General features: G+C 45.5%; 1 protein-coding gene across 2 annotated transcripts in view; it reads left to right on the top strand.

Moving 5' to 3' along the window:
- Positions 1–615: 615 nt before the first annotated feature.
- LOC138683479 (secretory carrier-associated membrane protein 1-like) overlaps positions 616–22,405 on the top strand; it is an 86,968-nt gene continuing 65,178 nt past the window's right edge. Inside the window, exon 1 of one of the 2 annotated variants that reach the window (XM_069775349.1) lies at positions 616–834. In XM_069775349.1, the coding sequence (XP_069631450.1) occupies positions 778–834 (57 nt within the window). In that variant the 5' untranslated portion in view covers positions 616–777. The remainder of the gene's footprint in view (positions 835–22,405) is intronic. The other variant, XM_069775348.1, reaches the window with a different exon arrangement.

The raw sequence follows: 22,405 nt of genomic DNA, 5'->3' as shown, positions 1-22,405 counted from the left end.
GGAGTAAATTTGTGTTTTACCAAATAAGCCTCAAATATGACAGCTTTCTTGTTACCTTCGCGTGTGCATTTCACTTTCCAGACAAGGCAGGTTGTCCTGACCCATTCTGAGGGGCAGGGATAGAGGAAAGGAGAGGCAATGCACCTTCTCCCTTTGGGTACCATCGGCACGGTACCGAGTAGCCCCCAGAGAGGGCTACCCTGGCCGAGCCGGCGGCTCGGAGCTGTCCGGCCTAGTGCCGCTCTCTGAGGGGAAGCACCCCGCTCCCGCCACGGCCATTGGCAACGTACGTACACACTTCCCCGGCTGCCGCGCTGTGCCTGCTTTGACGGGAAGCCCTGGGTCTCCTTTCTCAGGAGCGGCGGGACAGAGCCCCCCATTGCCCCCCATCAGCTCAGGCGGTGCAGCGAAGGCGACGGGCACCCAAGAGCCCTCACCACAGCAGGTCTCCAACCCTCACAGCCTACCCCCCCCGGGAATGGGCTCTTCCAGCTCTCCTCCCTCCCCGCCCCGGGAATGAGCTCTTCCAAATCCTGCTCCCTCCTGCTCGCCCCAGGCGTGGGCGTTCCTTTTCCTTTCCAGGGCTGTTCCGTCCTGCAACCTCACTTCCGGGACAGCCATTTTGGGAGGTCGGTGTTCCGTAGTTGGTCGGGGGTGGGTTTAGGTTGCAATGGTTGGTGATAGTGGTGGGGGGTAGTCCGTGAGTCGGTAAGTGGGGGGAGGTGCTGCAGGGGAAGAGCTGTCGCCCAGTGATCGTAGCGCTCGCCTGTCCCTGCCATGTCGGACTTCGACAGTAATCCCTTTGCTGACCCAGACCTCAACAACCCTTTCAAGGTGAGACTGCGGCCGGTGGGGGGCCACAAGCCTTTCTCGGTGCCGCGGCGGGGGCAGAGCGAGCTGCGCGGATCCGCGGGCGTCTCGGGGAGGGAGGGGCACCGGTCCTAAGGCGTGCGGGGGGGCCGCTCTCAGCCGCGGGAGGTGGGGAAGGGCCAGTGCTGCCGGGTAGCGCTGGCCTCGGGGGTCTGGCGGGCTGGGGGGCGCTGATCGGCAGCGCCGGAGGCGCCTGCCTTCCGCGGGGCTTGGGGCACGACGGCTCTGGGGGGCTTGTGGGATAAGCAGCGTTTTTGGAAGCCCTAGAAATGGGCACAGCCGTTTCACAAGTTAAGGTTTCTGTGTTTTATCTTGCCTTCTGTTGCTAAAATAACATATTGCGTTTCAGGTGCATTATTTTGAAGGAAAAAAGTTTCTTGATTTTGGTGGTAACTTGGCATACGTGTGCATAACGCTACAACATTTTTTTCTTCCATTTGACTGACCCGGATAGTTAAGTTTAGTGAATTTACCCCCTTTTTCCTCTCACCTCCTCCCAGCTCCCATCAAGCTTACCCACTTCTTTACATTATTTCTTGAAGCTCACAGGGTACCGATGGCTAGGCATAAGTTCTACCCTGCATCTCAAAATGCTGTGTTGTAATGTATTCTAAAGCTTTTAGCTTTTGCACTACTGACCTGTCATACAGCTGAGACTTGTTTTTTTACCCACTGTTCTGGCTTCAGCTGTCAAGATGAGCTGATCTCCTTGGATGCTTCCCCTCCTTATCTGTTTGTTCTTTGCTATTTGAATCCAGTTCAACTAATTTCTTGAGCTACTTACTTTAATAATCTTACCAAACTTTTTTATGCCTCAGTCTTATTCCATGCTGACACTTTAAAACACACACATGCTATATGGCAGTGAGTTTAGGATGTCAGCTGGAATAACTAAGCCTTTTAAAAATTGAGCTGTCACACTTCAAGTATACTTTTGTGTAGATAGCTGCTGGAAGCATAGTGTTACTGACATTTATTCATTGGAGTCTGTCTGAATCATTAGTTAAGTTTTTATGGTCATAAAATTTAGTAAAGTGTATTCTTTAGGCTAGTCACTGTGTTTTTTCCTCATGTGTTACACAGTGCAATGACCTTCTAGATGAACAGCAGCCCTGGTGTTGAGGTTGCCACCAACAATAGTTTGGACTGGCACCAATAGCAGCGAGCACTGTTCTTTTAAATACCTTTTGGCACCAAGTACTGAAAAGGTGTTATTGTTCTAGAATATGTCTTCAGCAACAAAAGTATATGATGCTTTTCTTTGCTTTTTGTAACAGTGATGAAAATAACATATAGTAAAATTGATTGTGTATAGATATCCAGAGTGATTAGGGGTACTGGAAGCAGTATAGTTGCCTCTGCATGGCTCATCAGCCCAGGTAACTTGTCCCATGTAGTGTTTCTGTGACCTAAACTAGGGACCTACCTCAACCATACTTACAGTTTGAAGACATTGCTTAAATTGCAATAGTTTATTCCAGTTTCTCATCAGGGAAAGACTTTCTATTGTACCTGTCAGGCAAAATCCATGCTCTACTTCTCATCTGCAATGCATCATGATAAAAGGACTCTATAATGACTTCTCTGTAACTTGAAGCTCACTGTTAAACATGGTTCTGGATTTCTTTTATTTGTAGAAGTTTTAGGAAAGTTGTATCCTTTTCTTTTTTTAGAGTCTTTTTTATACTTCTTTCAATCTCTGCTGACTTCTGTCTTGTCCCACTGCCCACAAGAGGTAATCTTGCATACCTTTATTCATCCACACATTTACTTGAAGGGGCAGAAGGCCTCATGTATAAGCCAAACCTTGATTGTCATGCTGTTGGCATAACAACTTTGAAATTAGTGGGTATTAATGCATGTCTGCATTTCAGTTTTGTTTGACAATGTGTTTTAAAATACTTTATACATAGAACCAGTATTTCCAGATGGACCCTGACAACCTAAGTCATGTTGTCTGAACACATTATTCAAATGTATTCATATTTTTATTTGTGCTTGATAATTTTATGTATGATGAGATTATTTATTTTCCTTACCTTTGAAGCTACTTCCTGTGCTTGTGTAAAATCACAAACTAGTATGGCAGAGAAAGGAGAGGGGGGCATCATGTGGAAGAGTTATTGCCAAGGTCTAAAGATAGATCCTGCTTTTTCTTAAATATTTTGGTTTTACTAATTGTGATCTACTTGTGAGGTTTCCTGTGACTATTCTCATGCCTTTTAATAAAAAGATTACAGCAGAGATTCTTACTTGATGTTGAATCAAAAAATATGTTCTTTGGGAAGATAAAGGTAAAGCAGAAACATCTAGTTTGCTCAGTATTTCGGGTAGTTAATTCTTTTTGAAATCTAAAATTAAGTTATGTTTCTGTTTTTCTATTTCCTGGAAGTAAAGGGATTCAGTTTGTGAAATAGGATTTCTTGTTTCAAGTATTTGCTTGCTTGGATTGATCATAAAGCGTTGTTGATTTTGAGACAGTGGCTATTTAACCTCTGCTTTTGTTTTTATGTGGTACTTCTTTTTTTTTTTTTAAACAAGAAATTAGTTGAACTGGATTCAAATAGCAAAGAACGAATAGATAAGGAGGTCAGCTCATCTTGACAGCTGAAGCCAGAACAGTGGGTAAAAAAACAAGTCTCAGCTGTATGACAGGTCAGTAGTGCAATAAAAAAATAGCAGTTCACTTCAGGTCCCTGAACTGAACCCAAAGGCTGATATGCTTTTGAAGTCATAGTATTCCTCTGTAAATAGCTGTTCTCTGAATGGTGTACCAACCGAACCAAGATGTGTTTTGGTTTAAAAGACAAGAGGTAATGAAACAAACAGATAAGTAACATTCTAAAGTTAAAAAGCTTTTGATCACATTAAAGTTTTGCAGAAGAAAATACATCCATGTACCATTCAAATGAAGATGTGATAATCCTGCTATAATTTGATGTAGTAGCATTGTGAAGAAATACACATTTGGTGTAACCTCAAGTATCATAGATGGAAGTGGGCTAATAATGAAAGCTTTTTTTAATTCCTTTCACTGAGAAACACTTGTCAGAGCTTGTGAACATGAATTCACACTTGGTAAAGTTCTCACTGACAAACGGTGCAGTCCCACAGCACCCAAGCAGGGTTAGCAGAGCAGGTCCAGTGATGGTAACTGCATTCAGCCAAGAGTCCAGAGTGTTAGACAAGTCTATAGTGAGGAGGCAGATCCAAGCCCAAGTTAGAAAGTCAAGTCGGGGTCAGGATCAGGTCCAGCAAAAGTAACCAGGGTTGGCCAACAGTCCTGTGATGACCAGGCAGGTCCTTAGTGATGAGGCGGGTCTGACCACCTATGAGGGGTTTGAACATCCTTAAGGCCCTGACAGTTTATTCTTGAATAGACTAAAACAGTATGAAATAAATTTACACAGGTGAACTTCTAAAATCAGCTTAAACCTTTTCTCCTATGTAGCTGTCTCCTTGGTGTGTATGGGGTTTGGTTGGTTGGTTGTTTTGGTTGTGGGGTGTTTTTTTTTTTTTTTTTTTTTTTTGGTTGTGGTCATAGGACAGGGGATAGTTCTAGTCTTCCATCTTGGGAGATGATACAAAGGTTCTGAAACAGCAGTCTCTTGAAATGCAATGTAAGTTTTGCTTACTCTGAAACAATTCAGCAATTCATCTACTCTAAAAATGTGTTGTTTTTTCTTTTAAGTGAATGATACTACTACTAAGAGAAGAAATTATTCTTTTTTTTAAGTAGATTTATGAATTTCACATGCCTTTGTGGCTTGGCTGACAGACTGTAAAAGTTTTGGAGGGCTGGTTGTCACAGTTATCCAAACATATGAAACTGTTACTTCTGAGTGACTGTGGAATTGGGACTTTAAAAAGTGGGTTCTATGATGAATTCTGTTGGGTTGGTTCATCTGATGTGATTGGAGGTCTGAGCAGGTGCAGGTATTTGATACTATAGAAATTATGGTAGGACTGAAAACTAAAATAGGTTTGTGTTTAAATGTGAATGGTGACCTTCAGGTAAAAAACAAACCACTAAGTGATATAGATGAAGATTGAAACAGAATGCCCTATGTCTGTCTTGTCCTTCCACACTGTAATTGAACATAATCATGGAAACCCTCAAATGTATGTAATATTAATTATATGAGTAGTATGTAATGTTAATTATATGAGTAGTTTCTTTGGGTGGGATTAGGTATCCAAACAGTGGTTAGCTTTGAGTTGTTGCTCCAAAAAAAGACGTGGGTCTTTTGTAGTTCTGTTATGACTGCCATTCTTGTGTGGATGTTTGAGATGCTCTAAGAGATCTAAAAATGGTGTTAGGCACCTGAATTTCTCCCACTGAGGTCACAGGATTACTTGAGTCACTAGAGCTAAGTATATAGAATCATCAAGTTTGGAAAAGACCTCTAAGATCATCAAGTCCAACCGTCAACCCAACACCACCATGCCCACTAAACCATGTCCTGAAGTGCCACATCTACGTGTTTTTTAAACACCTCCAGGGATGGTGACTCCACCACTTCCCTGGGCAGCCTGTTCCAATGCCTGACAACCCTTTCAGTAAAGAAACTTTTTCTAATATCCAGTCTAAACCTCCCCTGGTGCAACTTGAGGCCATTTCCTCTCATCCTATCACTAGTTACTTGATGGAAGAGACCAGTACCCACCTCACTACAACCTCCTTTCAGTTAGTTGTAGAGTGATAATATCTCCCCTCAGCCTCCTTTTCTCCAGACTAAACAACCCCAGTTCCCTCAGCCGCTCCTCATAAGACTTGTGCTGCAGGCCCTTCACCAGCTTTGTTGTCCTTCTCTTAGAGCTTAACTTTACTACAGAGGTAATTTCAGTTATAATTTGCATATTGCACTTAATCTGACTCACATGAGCACAAATTAACTTTCTATCTGGTTTGGCAGGAAGTACAAGCTGGAGATATGATGCTGAAGCTAATAGTGCATTGATGACTGATACCTTGTGTGGCAGCAGAATCTATACAGTTTATACCTTGACTGCTATTGTTCAAGTGAAGCTAAAGTGATAGAAACTTATACTAAGGAAGAGAAGTTTTAATTATTTTTGAAGGATCAGGACCTGAATTACTTGAAGTGTTTCTGCAGTATTTGTGCTTTAGAATTAAAAAGTTTTGTTGTGTGCCTGTATGCATAAATTGGTTTTAATTCTTTTATATGACTATAAAATATACCCAATTAAGTTGTCTGTCTTTAAATTAGTGAAGGACATAAAATACAAATATTTTTCTGACTTCATCTGTTTTCCCTTCATGACTTTAAAATTTATGGATTCCCCAAATCTTGCATAATTTAATGCTGAACATCATGATGTTGGAAACGTCCTTTAGCTTTCCTACATGGTAGTTAGCTTTTGAGAGCTGTATTGAGTTTGCATGGCAAGGTTTTGGTAGTGGGGGGGCTACAGGGGTGGCTTCTGTGAGAAGATGCCAGAAGCTTCCCCTATGTCTGTATTGGGTCTGGCTGAGATGGAGTTAATTCTCCCCATAGCAGCCCTCATAGTGCTGTGCTCTGCATTGGTAGCTAGAAAGGTGTTGATAACATGCCAGTGTTTTGGCTACTGCTGAGCAGTGCTGGCACAGCATCAAGGCTGTCTCTCCAACATTTCCCCCAGTCTCGCTGGCAGGCTGGGGTTGGGCAAGATCTTGGGAGGGGACATAGCCAGGACAGCTGACCGAAACTGACCAAAGGGATATTCCATACCATATGACGTCAGCTCAGCAGTAAAAGCTAAGTAAAGGGAGATGGAAGGGGGGGAATTCGTTATTTTATGTTTGTCTTCTGGAGCAACCACTACATGTACTGAAGCCCTGCTTCCCAGGAAGTGGCCAGACATTGCCTGCTGATGGGAAGTAGAGAATAACATCATTTGTTTTTATTTGCTTTTGCATTATTAAACTTGTTATCTCAACCCACGAGTCTTTTGTTATATTTTTCTCTCCCCTGTCCAGTTGAGGAGGGGGAGTGATAGAGCGGCTTTGGTGGGCACCTGGCACCTAGCCAGGGTCAAGCCACTGCAATGTCTGACAGAGCCGATGCCAGCTGGCTCCAAGACGGAGCTGCTACTGGCCAAGGCCAAGCCAGTCAGCGACAGTGGTAGCGCCTCTGTGATAACATATTTAAGGAGGGAAAAAAAGTTGCTGCGGGACAGAAACTGCAGCCGGAGAGAGGAGTGAGAACATGTAAGAGAAACAATCCTGCAGACACCAAGGTCAGTGAAGAAGGAAGGGGAGGAGGTGCTCCAAGCACCAGAGCAGAGATTCCCCTGCAGCCCGTGGTGAAGACCAGGGTGAGGCAGGCTGTCCCCCTGCAGCCCATGGAGGTCCATGGTGGAGCAGATATCCACCTGCAGCCCGTGGAGGACCCCATGCCAGAGCAGGTGGATGCCTGTCCTGGTTTCAGCTGGGATGGAGTTAATTGTATTCCTAGTAGCTGGTAATCTGCTATGTTTTGGGTTCAGTATGAGAAGACTGTTGATAACACACTGATGTTTTCAGTTGTTGCTAAGTAGTGTTTGGTCTCAAGTCAAGGATTTTTCAGCTTCTCATGCCCAGCCAGCGAGAAAGCTGGAAGGGCACAAGAAGTTGGCACAAGACACAGCCAGGGCAGCTGACCCAAAGTGGCCAACAGGGTATTCCATACCATGTGACATCACATCTAGTATGTAAACTGGGGGGGTGGGGGGATCGCAGCTCGGGGACTAACTGGGTGTTGATCGGCAGGTGGTGAGCAATTGCCCTGTGCGTCATTTGTACATTCCAATCCTTTTGTTATTGCTGTTGTCATTTTATTAGTGTTATCATTCTCATTATTAGTTTCTTCCTTTCTGTTCTATTAAACTGTTCTTATCTCAACCCACGAGTTTTACTTCTCTTCCCAATTTTTTCCCCCATCTCACTGGGTGGGGGGGAAATGAGTGAGCGGCTGCGTGGTGCTTAGTTGCTGGCTGGGGTTAAACTACGACAGTCCATTTTGGTGCCCAACGTGGGGCACGAAGGGTTGAGATAACGACAAACCTGACCAGAGCTTGTTAAAACAAATTTGTTCTAAGCATTCATTATGTTGATTTATGTGTTCTTAGAGTTGTTGCTCTGGTTTTTAAAGTTCTGTTATGTATCACCTCGCTTGCTGTATGTAGTTCCTCTTCTACTGCTTATCATCCATGGGAGGTGGATTAAGGTTTTCACTTTGATGTATTGTATAACACTGGTTTACGGTATGATAAAGTCATTGGCTGTGGGATTAATCCGGTATTTGCACTCGGCATTGTCACCTTTATACTGCGGGAGCCATCTGTGGGAAACTATTAATAATTATACCATTTACCTTTCCTCCTTGGAAAACCAGACTATGGGTGGGGTACCTTTCTTCCCCTCTCCTTTCTCCTTCAGTCCAGTTACAATGGTGTTTGAGAATTTTGAAAAATTTGAATACTCTTGGGATGTTGAGACCAGCACGGTCCTAGCCCTACTGCTAGGAATTAGCATGCTCCTGAATGTGGTTCAGCTCTTGTTTAAGGTTAAATAACTATTGAAGAAGATCACCCAGAGATCTGCCCCGAGGCTGGATAATGATGAGTGGCAGGGTGTGTGGGGTAGTATGGGCAAGTACCTAGAAAAGTGGGCACCTCCAATGTTTTGGAAATTCACCCCTGAACAAGTGCAGAATCCAGAAGAACTAGTAAAATATTTGGCAAAGGTATGCTGTCACCCCGGCAGCTCCAGAGAGATACAAATCACTGCAACGTGCTGGGGCCTGGCCCATGCCTATCGAGCCCTGTTTGACACCACTCAGTACCCTCAAGGGGAAGAGAAGGTCTTGGTCCTAACAAGAAAACGATGAGCACCGCGGTCACTCAAACCTTGGCAACGGGCGCTGCGGCCTCTCCAGCCCCGGAAACGAGCATTGCGGCCATCCAGACCTTGGTGACAAGCACCGCGACCCTTCCAGCCCCGGCGACGAGAACTGTGGCTACCCAAAGCTCAGCAACAGGCACTGCAGCCCCTCCAGCCCCAGCGACGAGCGCAGCAGCTACCCAAATCTTGGCAATGGGCACTGCAGTCCCTCCAGCCCTGGCGACGAGCACTGCTGCTAACCAAACCTCGGCGACAGACACTGTGGTTATCCAAAACCCGGCGAGCGATACTGCAACTGAACCAGTGGACCAACCTGCACCAGTATCAGTTGCCCCCATACAGAAAAAGAAATATACAAAAAAATCAGTTCGCTTAGCGAAGGATGAAGGTGAACCAGGGTCATCACGGGAACAGGAGGAAGAGGCAGAACCAGAGGTAATAACCTGGTCCCTATCCTTGAGTGAGCTGTGGGATATGCGAAAAGATTTTGGCTGCCGTATAGGTGAGCATATTATCACCTGGCTCCTCCGATGCTGGGACAATGGGGCTAGTAGCCTTGCATTAGAAGGTAGGGAAGCCAAGCAGCTGGGATCGCTTTCCAGGGAAGGTGGCATTGACAAGGCAATTGGAAAAGGGACACAAGCCCTCAGCCTCTGGAGGCGACTCCTGTCAAGTGTGAAGGAAAGGTACCCCTTTAAGGAAGATGTTATATGTCAATCAAGCAAGTGGACCACCATGGAAAGAGGTATCCAATATCTGAGGGAATTAGCTGTGCTAGAGATGATTCATCATGACCCGGACAACCCACAATTACCCAAAGATCCAGATGAAGTCCCATGCACACGACCCATGTGGTGGAAGATTGTACGGAGCGCACCATCGTCCTATGCCAACTCACTGGCAATAATGGCCTGGAAAGACGAAGAGCCACCGACAGTGGAGGAAGTGGCTCGCCAAATCCGTCAATACGAAGAAAATATCTCCTCCTCCCTACAAGCCTGCATTTCGGCTGTGGAGAAGCTGTCTGAGGATTTCCAGCAATTCAAAGAGGATATGTCCTACTCCACACGTGTAAGGACCAATGTCTCAGCTATTAGGAGTGAGCGCTCCTCTGCCGAACAGAGAGAATATAGAAGGTACACACCGCGAGGTGCCCTGTGGTTTTTCCTATGTGATCAGGGAGAGGACATGAGGAAATGGGATGGAAAACCTACCTCGGTCCTAAATGCATGGGTACGTGAACTGCGAGGGAAAACCACCACAAAAGGGGATTCTACCAGGAAAAATGCCGCTCCAATTTCCAAACAGAGTAGAAGGGCTGATCTTATTTCTGATCCTCTTGAAGGGAATTCTGAGCCAATTTTACGAGAAGTGAGTACTGGATACTCTGACCAGAATCAGAGGGGCCCTGCCTCCAGCCAGGTGGACGAGAGGGACAACCGAGTCTACTGGACAGTGTGGATTCGATGGCCTGGCACGTCAGACCCACAGGAGTACAAGGCTCTAGTAGACACTGGTGCAAAATGTACCCTAATGCCATCAAGCTATAAAGGGACAGAACCCATTTGTATTTCTGGTGTGACAGGGGGATCCCAAGAGTTAACTGTATTGGAAGCTGAAGTGAGACTAACAGGGAATGAATGGCAGAAACACCCCATTGTGACTGGTTCAGAGGCTCCGTGTATCCTTGGCATAGACTACCTCAGGAGAGGGTATTTTAAGTACCGGAAGGGGTATCTATGGGCTTTTGGTATAGCTGCCTTGGAGACGGAGGGCACTGAACAGCTGTCTACCCTGCCTGGTCTCTCCCAAGACCCTTCGATTCTGGGGTTGCTGAAGGTTGAAGAATAACAGGTGCCAATTGCTACCACGACAGTGCACCGGCGGCAATATCGCACCAACCGAGACTCTCTGATTCCCATCCACAAGTTGATTCGCCAACTGGAGAGCCAAGGAGTGATCAGCAAAACTCGCTCACCCTTTAATAGTCCCATATGGCCAGTGCGGAAGTCTAATGGGGAATGGAGACTAACAGTTGACTATCATGGCCTGAATGAAGTTACGCCACTGCTGAGTGCTGCTGTTCCAGATATGCTAGAACTTCAATACGAACTAGAGTCAAAGGCAGCCAAGTGGTATGCCACAATTGACATTGCTAATGCGTTTTTCTCAATCCCTTTGGAAGCAGAGTGTCGTCCACAATTTGCCTTTACTTGGAGGGGTGTCCAGTACACTTGGAATCGATTGCCCCAGGGGTGGAAACACAGCCCCACCATTTGCCATGGACTAATCCAGACTGCACTGGAAAAAGGTGAAGCTCCGGAACACCTGCAATACATTGATGACATCATCGTATGGGGCAACACAGCAGAAGAAGTCTTTGAGAAAGGGAAGAAAATAATCCAAATCCTTCTGAAAGCCGGTTTTGCAATAAAAGAAAGTAAGGTCAAGGGACCTGCACAGGAGATCCAGTTCTTAGGAATAAAATGGCAAGATGGACGTCGTCAGATCCCAATGGATGTGATCAACAAAATAGCAGCTATGTCCTCACTGACTAATAAAAAGGAAACACAGGCCTTCTTAGGTGTTGTGGGGTTTTGGAGAATGCATATTCCAATTTACAGTCTGATTGTAAGCCCTCTCTATCAAGTGACCCGGAAGAAGAATGATTTCAAATGGGGCCCTGAACAACAACAAGCCTTTGAACAAATTAAGCGGGAGATTGTTCATGCAGTAGCCCTTGGACCAGTCCGGGCAGGACAAGATGTTGAAAATGTGCTCTATACTGCAGCCAGGGAGAATGGCCCTACCTGGAGCCTCTGGCAGAAAGCACCTGGGGATACCCGAGGCCGACCCCTGGGGTTTTGGAGTCGGGGACATCGAGGATCCGAGGCTTGCTATACTCCAACTGAAAAAGAGATATTGGCAGCATATGAAGGAGTTCGAGCTGCCTCAGAAGTGGTTGGTACTGAGACACAGCTCCTCTTAGCACTTGGACTGCCAGTGCTGGGCTGGATGTTCAAAGGGAGGGTCTCCTCTACACATCACGCGACTGATGCCACGTGCAGTAAGTGGATTGCACTGATCACACAACGGGCTCACATAGGAAACCCCAGTCACCCAGGTATTTTAGAAGTGATCATGGACTGGCCAGAAGGCAAAGATTTTGGAATGTTGCCAGAGGAGGAGGTGGCATGTGCTGAAGAGGCCCTGCTGTATAATAAACTGCCAGAAAATGAGAGGCAATATGCCCTGTTCACTGACGGATCCTGTCACATTGTGGGAAAGCATCGAAGGTGGAAGGCTGCTGTATGGAGTCCTACACGACAAGTTGCAGAAACTGCTGAAGGAGAGGGTGAATCGAGTCAGTTTGCAGAGGTGAAAGCCATCCAGCTAGCGTTAGACATTGCTGAAAGAGACAAGTGGCCCATGCTCTATCTCCATACTGACTCATGGATGGCGGCAAATGCCCTGTGGGGGCGGTTACAGCAATGGAAGCAGAGCAACTGGCAGTGCAGATGTAAACCCATTTGGGCTGCCGCACTGTGGCAAGATATTGCTGTTCGGCTAGAGAATCTGGTTGTAAAAGTACGTCATGTAGATGCTCACGTACCCAAGGGTCAGGCCACTGAAGAACATCAGAACAACCAACAGGTGGATCAGGCTGCCAAGATTGAAGTGTCTCAGGTGGACCTGGACTGGCAACATAAGTGTGAGCTTTTATGGCTCAGTGGGCCCATGATACTTCAGGCCATCAGGGAAGAGATGCAACATATAGATGGGCTCGTGATCGAGGGGTGGGCTTGACCATGGACACTATCGCGCAGGTTATCCATGAATGTGAAACATGTGCTGCAATTAAGCAAGCCAAGCGGTTAAAGCCCCTGTGGTATGGAGGGTGATGGCTGAAATATAAATATGGGGAAGCCTGGCAGATTGACTATATCGCACTCCCACAAACTCGCCAAGGCAAGTGCCATGTGCTTACAATGGTGGAAGCAACCACCGGATGGCTGGAAACATATTCTGTGCCCCATGCCACTGCCCAGAACACTATCCTGGGCCTTGAGAAGCAGGTCTTGTGGTGACGTGGCACCCCAGAAAGAACTGAGTCAGACAACGGGACTCATTTCCGAAACAGCCTCATAGACAGCTGGGCCAAAGAACATGGCATTGAGCAGGTGTATCATATCCCCTATCATGCACCAGCCTCTGGGAAAATCGAAGGATACAATGGACTGTTAAAGGCTACATTGAGAGCAATGGGGGGTGGAACCTTCAAACATTGGGATACACATTTAGCAAAAGCCACCTGGTTAGTCAACACCAGAGGGTCTGCCAATTGGCGTGGCCCTGCCCAGTCAGAACTTTTATGTACTGTAGAAGGGGATAAAGTCCCTGTAGTGCACATGAAAAATATGTTAGGGAAGACATTCTGGGTTACTCCTGCCTCAGGCAAAGGTAAACCCATTCGTGGGATTGCTTTTGCTCAAGGGCCTGGGTGCACTTGGTGGGTGATGCTAAAAGATGGAGAAGTCCGATGTGTGCCTCAAGGGGATTTGATTTTAGGTGGGAATAGCCAGAATTAAACTGTATGATATTAGTTCCTATATAACCCTGCTACTGTATGTTATCATTACTATAATTGTTATATGCTAAATCCATAGTACTATAGTAAGAATCACTTAGATCAAGCAAGAAAGAACTGTGATAAAACTGAGCAAAGCGCAGTAGTGATGGCACCAGAACTGACTCCAGCATGCAACAATCCAACGGTGCACACCATCCTCCTGCTGCGTCCAATGTCACCTGCTCGTCACACCGCACTGAAGCCCAATCCTGCTCTGCCGACTGAGAGGACTTTGCACCATCCCTCCTGCCCAGACAGACTGCTATGACAGATGGAGCCCAGAGTCGGAAACTAAAGGAATGATATCTCCGAGTGTGTATACATATATATATATATCTCTAAAAATTTAAAATTGTTCGTATGTCTTAAAGGGATGGAAAGGTGATGATGATTGATCAGGATGTAACTAAAGCTATGGGAACCGAGCATGACGTCAATGTTATTGAATAAGGGGTGGATACTGTCCTGGTTTCAGCTGGGATAGAGTTAACTGTCTTCCTAGTAGCTGGTACAGTGCTATGGTTTGAGTTCAGTATGAGAAGAATGTTGATAACACTGATGTTTTCAGTTGTTGCTAAGTAGTGTTTAGTCTAAAGTCAAGGATTTTTCGGGTTCTCTTACCCATCCAGCGAGAAGGCTGGAGGGGCACAAGAAGTTGGCACAGGACAGAGCCAGGGCACCTGACCCAAAGTGGCCAAAGGGGTATTCCATACCATGTGATGTCTCATCCAGTATAGGAACTGGGAAATGGGGGTGGGGGAATCGCCGCTCGGGGACTAGCTGGGTGTTGGTCGGCGGGTGGTGTGCAATTTCACTGTGCATCCTTTGTACATTCCAATCCTTTTGTTATTGCTGTTGTCATTTTATTAGTGTTATCATTCTCATTATTAGTTTCTTCTTTTCTGTTCTATTAAACTGTTCTTATTTCAACCCACGAGTTTTACTTCTTTTTTCCCAATTTTCTCCCCCATCCCACTGGGTTGGGGGGGGAGTGAGTGAGCAGCTGCGTGGTGCTTAGTTGCTGGCTGGGGTTAAACCACGACAAGCAGGTCGATGTATCTGGATATTTGGTGTTTGCAGCCATGCTGCTGCTTTGTGTTGGTGTCTGTGTATTATCACCTATTGGAAGTTGTCTTTGTGGCTTTTTTCTGTTTCTTAATATTAACAAAAAAACTCCCACAAAAATAATGCATTTAAACTTCATTATCTAGGTGGAATATTAAATGTGGAAAAATAAGTTATGCCAGCATAGATTTACTTATTCCTATTAGAATATTATAGTTTTCACTTTTTTAACCACTAGGATACACATCATGCAACATACAAATTTGATAGCTTTCATTTAAATGTCACTTTTTCTTTGAGTATGTGGTCCTGCACAGCATTTGTTGTTCGTGTTCATTACTTACACCCTGATTAACTTCTAAATTCAATGTTTTATTATTCTGCAGCAATAAGTACGAGTGCATTGTGGTTATTCTCACTGCATCTAGATGAGTTGGCATTTGCTCCATTTTTGAAGTGAGATGCAATGAATGTAAGGTAAACCATTCACAGTAATTCTGTGTGTTCTTTGGGATGTCAGGTCTAATCTTTTCAGAAATATTGTAAGTATTATTTTGAAATATGAAATGCAGCTCCTGTTGGTATCAGTTGTTCACTGCACTGTATGTGTTCAGAACAATTCAAAGTCCAGTGGCCTATACCTGGACATCCAGACTATGAAGATCTTGTTTCTTTCTATGCTGAGGCTAGTTCTAGCATTGCAGAAGATCTCGGTGAATTAGTATAGGGGAGATGCGGATATCCAGGCTAGTATTGGCTGCCTTCAACTATGAAGTTACTCTTCTTTTCCTGTGATCTCTGGTTTACTTTTCCTTGAGTCTTCCAGCTTGTGGAAGAGATCAGCTCATGAACTTTATTGAAGTCCAGACTGTATAATTGAGGCTTCTTGAGAGCAGAATTTGAATGCTACTTGGCATGGTGGGGTTCAATTTGTGTATTTCAATACAACTATAATATTTTTTTACTAGGTAATGAAACTTTTCTTATATAGAGCTGATATTGAATGTCCTCTGAGTCATTCAGTTTGTTTTGGGGGTTTGGTTTCTGTCTTTTTTGTTTTCTTTCTTTCTTTTTTTTTTTTCCCCCGGAACTGCTGCTACTTTTGCAAACAATAGCAATATTTGGCAGAAGTATAGCAATTGTTAATTCAAAAGGAGAATAGACTTTTGATGGAGGACTTCTTGCTGTACTTCACTGTGTGCATTTATGCATACAACTTATTTCTAGAAGTAAGACTTTTGATGTAGGAAGCTTGTTTGGCTCAGCATATGTTTCCTGTCATTCTTATTAGTCAGTGTTAGAATGTCACAATAGCTATCTGAAGAGATCTAAGAAACTTTTTTCCCTGGGCTTCTCTCAAACACTCAGAAAAAAGGCTTGCTTTCATCAGATATTTATCACTGTTTGCATATCTTATTTCTATATATAGACTGATCTTCTGAATTTGACCACTCTCTCCTGCTTTTTGGAAATCTGCTGCTGTTCAGTGGCTGCCTCATGAGTCTAGTTATTCAAATAATTGCATATCAGAATCTGTGCTGGTTTTGGCTAGGATAGAGTTGATTTTCTTCGTGGTGGCTAGTGTGGGGCTGTGTTTTGGATTTGTGCTGAAGACAGTGTTGACAGTTGTTGAGGATTTCTTGGCTGAGCGAGGACATGTGAGCAATCCAGCCTTTAGCTGGAACGAAGCATAAGCATACAAAGTGCTGAAGCGGACAAGGACACTGTGTCCTTGTACGCGGAGAAAAGGAAGATAAGAAGAGCCTGACAAACAACACCTGGATGCCAAAGAACGAGATAAGCAACCGCAAGACGCCTCGTGAAGAAGCTTGAGCAGCCGATAAAGGATAAGATAGCGCCACGTGAAATGAGATATTGTACCAATCAGAGCATTGTATAAGGCGCATGCATAAGCGCATAGGGTATATAACTGTGCTGAAAGTTGTAGTAAATTGGCTTCACTTGATCACATTGGTCTGTGTGTGATGTCCCGTTATTGATCCTCCGCCGCAATTGGCGCCCGAGCAAGGGACCCTCAGAGCGGCTCTTTATCGTCTCCACGAGAATTTCTAACCGGTGAGGAAGCAGAGAAGCCGGCCGAACGATCCCTGCTGCCCCGGCAGGATGACATGAGCTTCAGCTGAGCTGGGAAGACAAGGAAGCTTGCGCAAATGAATAGAAGGACGGAAACTCGCCCTGATCAGGTGAGTGGTCGGAGAAGGAGATGGGGTTGGACAAAGAGCAAGAAGCGGTCCTAAATCTCCTTCAACATATCCTCTCTAAGAGAGGACTGAAATGCGATAACTCCACGATAAAGGGGTTGCTTTTATGGGCTTGGGAGAGAGAACTTATTCCAAGTAATTAGTGTGGGTACAGCTCTTGAGCTTAGTACCTGGAAAGCTATCGGAACCTCCCTATGGGATGAAATTAGTGACGGGTCTAAAGAAGTTAAAGGTCTTGCAACTTTATGGAAATTAATTAAGACAACTCTGCAAGAAATGAAAGCAGATCATAAAGCGGTTGCGGCTGCTTTTGCTGCTCTCCAACCGCAAGCAAAAGGGAAAAGCGGGGAGAAAAACATAATACAGCGAGAGAGACTTTTTGGAGCTTGTCCGCCTGCTCCTGTGCCCTTGACTTCTGCTCCACTCCCTGGGACTGCCGATATTAATCAGCCATCTGACAGTTCCCAAGCCTCCCTAACCGTACGCTTAAAGGAAACCCTACAGAATCAGGGAGTGAGTAAAAATCCGCCTACGAGAAAACAGCCCCCAGATACCACCGTTCAACATGAACAAATTATACCTAGCATATACCCTGATTCAAATAATGCAAACGAGGATTTGGCTACTATAAAACTAGTGCAAAAAGAGAAAATGTTAGAATTGCTGGAGGAAATGCGAAAAAGAGACGGGGGTAAATGTAGGCAACCGTTGACAAAAAGAGCATGTGAAAAAGCGGCAAATGCGATCGTAGAAAGTATGGACTCTTTTGCTAAAGTAGTGGGTAAGGCAGAAGAGAAATCCCCCAAGGATAAAATGCAGGAATTGATTGACCTGTGTGTACAAAAAGGGGAAATAATGCCCAAAGAGGGAGAAGGGTTTAAACAGAGACCTACAGTGGATTCGACCTTACTGTGGTATTACAAATACAGACTCACAGCCGCTGCTGGATTTATTGCGGGGCAGCGATAGCTTAACTTCTACAAGACAACTAAGTGCACCGGGACGGCAAGCCTTGGCAGCAATTGGACAAAGAAAAAAAAAATCACATCATCCATGTCTGGCAGATACGTTCCTGATTTACCCATAAATTTGAAACCTTATGCTGAGATTGATATGGAACACACTGACTGTAGTAAGCAGCATGACAGTGACACCGGTGATTGATCCACATCGTTTAACGCCATGGGACAGTAAGAATGTTTGGGTGTCACTAAAGCTATTAATCAAACCTCTTTTTGTGTGTCATTGGCATTACCTGAACAGTCTTTTATTCTTGTGTATTTTATTAGGTATAATGTTGCTTTTACTGTGTTTAATTAATTGTGTTCATAGATCCTTGCAAAGGGCAATGCGGCAGGTGTTAATTGATGGGGGGAAAAAAAAAAACCAAACCAAACCAAAAAAAAAAGTAGGGAATCTCTCTCCACAAGAAAAGTTAGCTAAAGCCAAAATTAGAGGTAAGGTCATGGTCTTAGTTAAGAATCTAGAAACAGGGCAATGGGAAGGTCCATTTCCATTAATAACCTGGGGGCGAGGTTATGCTTGTGTTTCCACAAATACAGGCCCACAATGGACTCCCGCTCGATTTGTACGACCATCATCATCTGGAACATCCTAGATGGTGCGGCAATATGAATACTACCTGTATTGGTTTTATGTGGCAAGGTTTTGGTAGCGGGGGGGGTTACAGGGGTGGCTCCTGTAAGAAGCTGCTGGAAGCTTCCCCTGTGTTCGAGAGAGAGCGAGCCCATACCAGCCGGCTCTAAGACAGACCCGCTGCCGGCCAAGGCCGAGCCAATCAGTGATTGTGGTAACGCCTCTGTGATAACATTTTTAAGAAGGAAAAAAAGTTGGGACGGGGAGAAAATAGCCACCGGAGAGAGGAGTGAGAACATGTAAGAGAAACAACCCTGCGGACACCAAGGTCAGTGAAGAAGGAGGGGGAGGAGATGCTCCAGGCGCCAGAGCGAAGATTCCCCTGCAGCCCGTGGTGAAGACCCTGGTGAGGCAGGCTGTCCCCCTGCAGTCCATGGAGGTCCACGGTGGAGCAGATATCCACCTGCAGCCCGTGGAGGTCCCCACGCCGGAGAAGGTGGGTTCCTGAAGGAGGCTGTGACCCCGTGGGAACCCTGCGCTGGAGCAGGCTCCTGGCAGGACCTGCGGATCTGTGGAGAGAGGAGCCCACAGAGCAGGGTTTCTGGCAGGACTTGTGACCCCGTGGGGGACCCACGCTGGAGCAGTGTGCTCCTGAAGGACTGCACACCATGGAAAGGACCCATGCTGGAGCAGTTCGTGAAGAACTGCAGCCCGTGGGAATGGCCCACGTTGGAGAAAGTTCGTGGAGGACTGTCTCCCGTGGGTGGGACCCCACGCTGGAGCAGGGGAAGAGTGTGATGAGCCCTCGCCCTGAGGAGGTGAAGCGGCAGAAAATAACATGTGATGACCGTAAACCCCATCCCTGTCCCCCTTGTGCCGCTGGGGGGGCTTGGTGGAGAAATCCGGGAGTGAAGTTGTGCCCGGGAAGAAGGGAGGGGTGGAGGGAAGGTGTTCTGAGATTTCGTTTTATTTCTCATTTACCTTACTCTGGCTGATTTGTAATAAATTGAGCTAATTTTCCCTAAGCTGAGTCTGTTTCGCCCGTGATGGTAATTAGTGAATGATCTCTCCTGTCCTTATCTCGACCTGCAAGCTTTTTGTTATATTTTTCTCTCCCCTGTCCAGCTGAGGATGGGGGAGTGATAGAATGGCTTTGGTGGGCACCTGGCATCCAGCCAGGGTCAACCCCTCACACTACCTCAGCCAAAAACTAACGTGTAGGTCACCTTGGCCAACATAACAGGTCAAGATTCTCTGTGCATTGCAACCGCATCACAAAGCCCATGAACTAATAGACAGGATGGCTATGACTCATGCAGCGCGCTTGGCCAGCAAGCACGTGCGTCATAGGCTCCCCATGTTGCAACTGAGGCAGATTTTGGCACCCGCTGGCCACGTGTGCTGAAATCCATTCCTCTGCAAATGTATAAATACTGGGATTTTCCAAAGAGCATCAGGCTGGTGTACGGCAAGGCCATCGTTGCCTCCGTGGGGACGCCCACGGAAAGCTGACACCTACCGATTGCTGGGCTGAGTTCGCGGAGCAAGACAGCACAAGAATGTACGGATGGTTCATCTTCCTTACAGTCCTCGGATGGACATAGTCATGGATACCGCTGCAAACCAAAGAAAACATATGGTGACTGGACAAGATTGCTTATGCCTCAGTACAGTAACTAACGGGGTGGCTTAAAGAGTTATGTCGCATGGGCATTGTTGTAGTTATTGTGATTTTAGCTATTGTAATAATTCTACCTTGTTTAGTTAGCTTGTTGAGAAAAATAGCATCCCAAGTTATTAATCGAGCCTGGATTGCTCAAAAACAAAAAGGGGGAATTGTTGAGGATTTCTTGGCTGAGCGAGGACATGTGAGCAATCCAGCCTTTAGCTGGAACGAAGCATAAGCATACAAAGTGCTGAAGTGGACAAGGACACTGTGTCCTTGTACGCGGAGAAAAGGAAGATAAGAAGAGCCTGACAAACAACTCCTGGATGCCAAAGAACGAGATAAGCAACCACAAGACGCCTCATGAAGAAGCTTGAGCAGCCGATAAAGGATAAGATAGCGCCGCGTGAAACAAGATATTGTACCAATCAGAGTATTGTATAAGGCACGTGCATAAGTGCATAGGGTATATAACTGTGCTGAAAGTTGTAGTAAATTGGCTTCACTTGATCACATTGGTCTGTGTGTGATGTCCCGTTGTGGATCCTCTGTTGCGGACAGTGCCGAGATGTTTTCATTGCTGCTGGGCAGTGCTTGCACAGTCGTGGCCTTTTCTGCTTTTCATGACACCCCGCCGGCAAGTGGGCTGGGAGTGCAGGGGAGGTTGGGGGGGACACAGCTGGGACAGCTGGCCCCAGCTGACCAAGGGGATATTCCAGACCATATGACATCATGCTCAGTATATAAAGCTGGGGGAAGAGGTAGGAAGGGGGGGGACGTTCAGAGTTATGGCGTTTGTGTTCCCAGGTGGCCGTTGCACATGGTGGAGCCCTGCTTTCCTGGAGATGGCTGGGCACCTGCCTGCCTGTGGGAAGTAGTGAATGAATTCCTTGGTTTGCTTTGCCTATTGGGCTGTCTTTATCTCAGCCCACGAGTTTTCTTGCTTTTGTCCTTCTGGTTCTCTCCCCTGTCCCACTGTGGGGGAGGTGAGTGGGTGGCTGCGTGGTGCTTGGTTGCCAGCCGGGGTTAAACCATGACACCTTCACTGGCACAGTTGAGCTGAGTTATTTGGCTAGTAGTGCATTCTTCAAACACAGAAGTTTAGTGTTGAAACGTGCTTTTTAAGTAACTACCTTAAAGTACTAAGTGCTATTCAAGTTTTAATAATGTAGGCATACTGTTTCACTGTATGGCTGATGGTTAGCTATCACTGGTTTCATGTGTCTATACTTGCACATTTTTATGTGTGGAAGAGGCAATATGAGAGCATTTGTGGAAGAGGTACCATACTGAAAGCATGAGCAAAGAACAGAGTATTTTATGCTCTGCTAACTCACACTAACGTGTAAAGGCTAGAATAAGTGTACTGGGTCTGGTTTGAAGTTAATCTTTTTTGTAGCAGCCCTTATGGTGCTATGTTTTGCACTCTGCTTCCCCCCCCCCGGGAGTACGCTGGTGGGCAAGAGGTTGGGAGGGGACACAGCCAGGACAGCTGACCACAACTGACCAAAGAGATACTCCATGCCGTATAGTGACATGTTCAGCAATAACATTGATGGTGGTGTTCCAAAGTAATCATTGCTCAGAGGCTGGCTGGGCATGTGTCTGCTGGTGGGAGGTGGCGAGTGACTGCTTTTGTATCACTTGTGGGTTGTGTTTTGTGTGTGGTTGGTTGGTTGTTTTTTTTTTTTCCTGCCCCCCCCCGTCTTTTTCTCAACACCCACAAGTTTTACTTGCTTTTGCCCTTCCAATTCTCTCCCCCATCCCACTGGGGAAGGGGAGTGAGTGAGCAACTGAGTGGGGGCTTAGCTGCTGGCTGGGGTGGACCCACCACAGTAAGTTAAAAGTTTCCAGCTGCACACAACTTTCTACCATCCTATATATTATGAAATTGTCTTGTTTGTGTTAACACTTGTTTTCAGAAGTTCCTCTTTTTTTATCTTGTACTAACAAGTCTAGTAAACTAATGTCTAATTCAGATATCAGATTTCATTCTTCCCTTAGTTTTATGATCTTTTTATTCAGTGTTTCAAATGATTTGTAGCTGAATTTTACAACAAATATTCTCTCCCCATACATAGTTTCCCTTATTTTTGTTGTTCATCTGCACAATATTTTGTGCCAGTTGTCTAATGAAAGGACATTTTACAAGAAGTTAGTCCATCAGTTTATGCAAGACCTGATAAGATTTTAGTTGGAACAGTGCATTCAAGTCTAGGATGATAACTAAAAATATGGCAAACTTGTAGGGGAGACTGTCACCAGGATGGCTTTATTGAAATCACTAATTATGGTATCAGTCAAATGCAGGAAAGCTGGTTTTTAAATTGCATGTAACATTTTGTATTCATTTAGAGAAAGGTTGTTTCTTGTTCAGTCACCGTTAAAATAATGCTTTGCAGCTAAATGTATGCTTTAGCCAAAAGTGCTAGCATTTTATGTGAACAGAAGGGTAGTTTTTATGTACATGT

Source organism: Haliaeetus albicilla, chromosome W (genome assembly GCF_947461875.1).
Source record: "Haliaeetus albicilla chromosome W, bHalAlb1.1, whole genome shotgun sequence".
Lineage (NCBI taxonomy): Eukaryota > Metazoa > Chordata > Aves > Accipitriformes > Accipitridae > Haliaeetus > Haliaeetus albicilla.
This window is presented reverse-complemented; position numbering and strand designations above follow the sequence as displayed.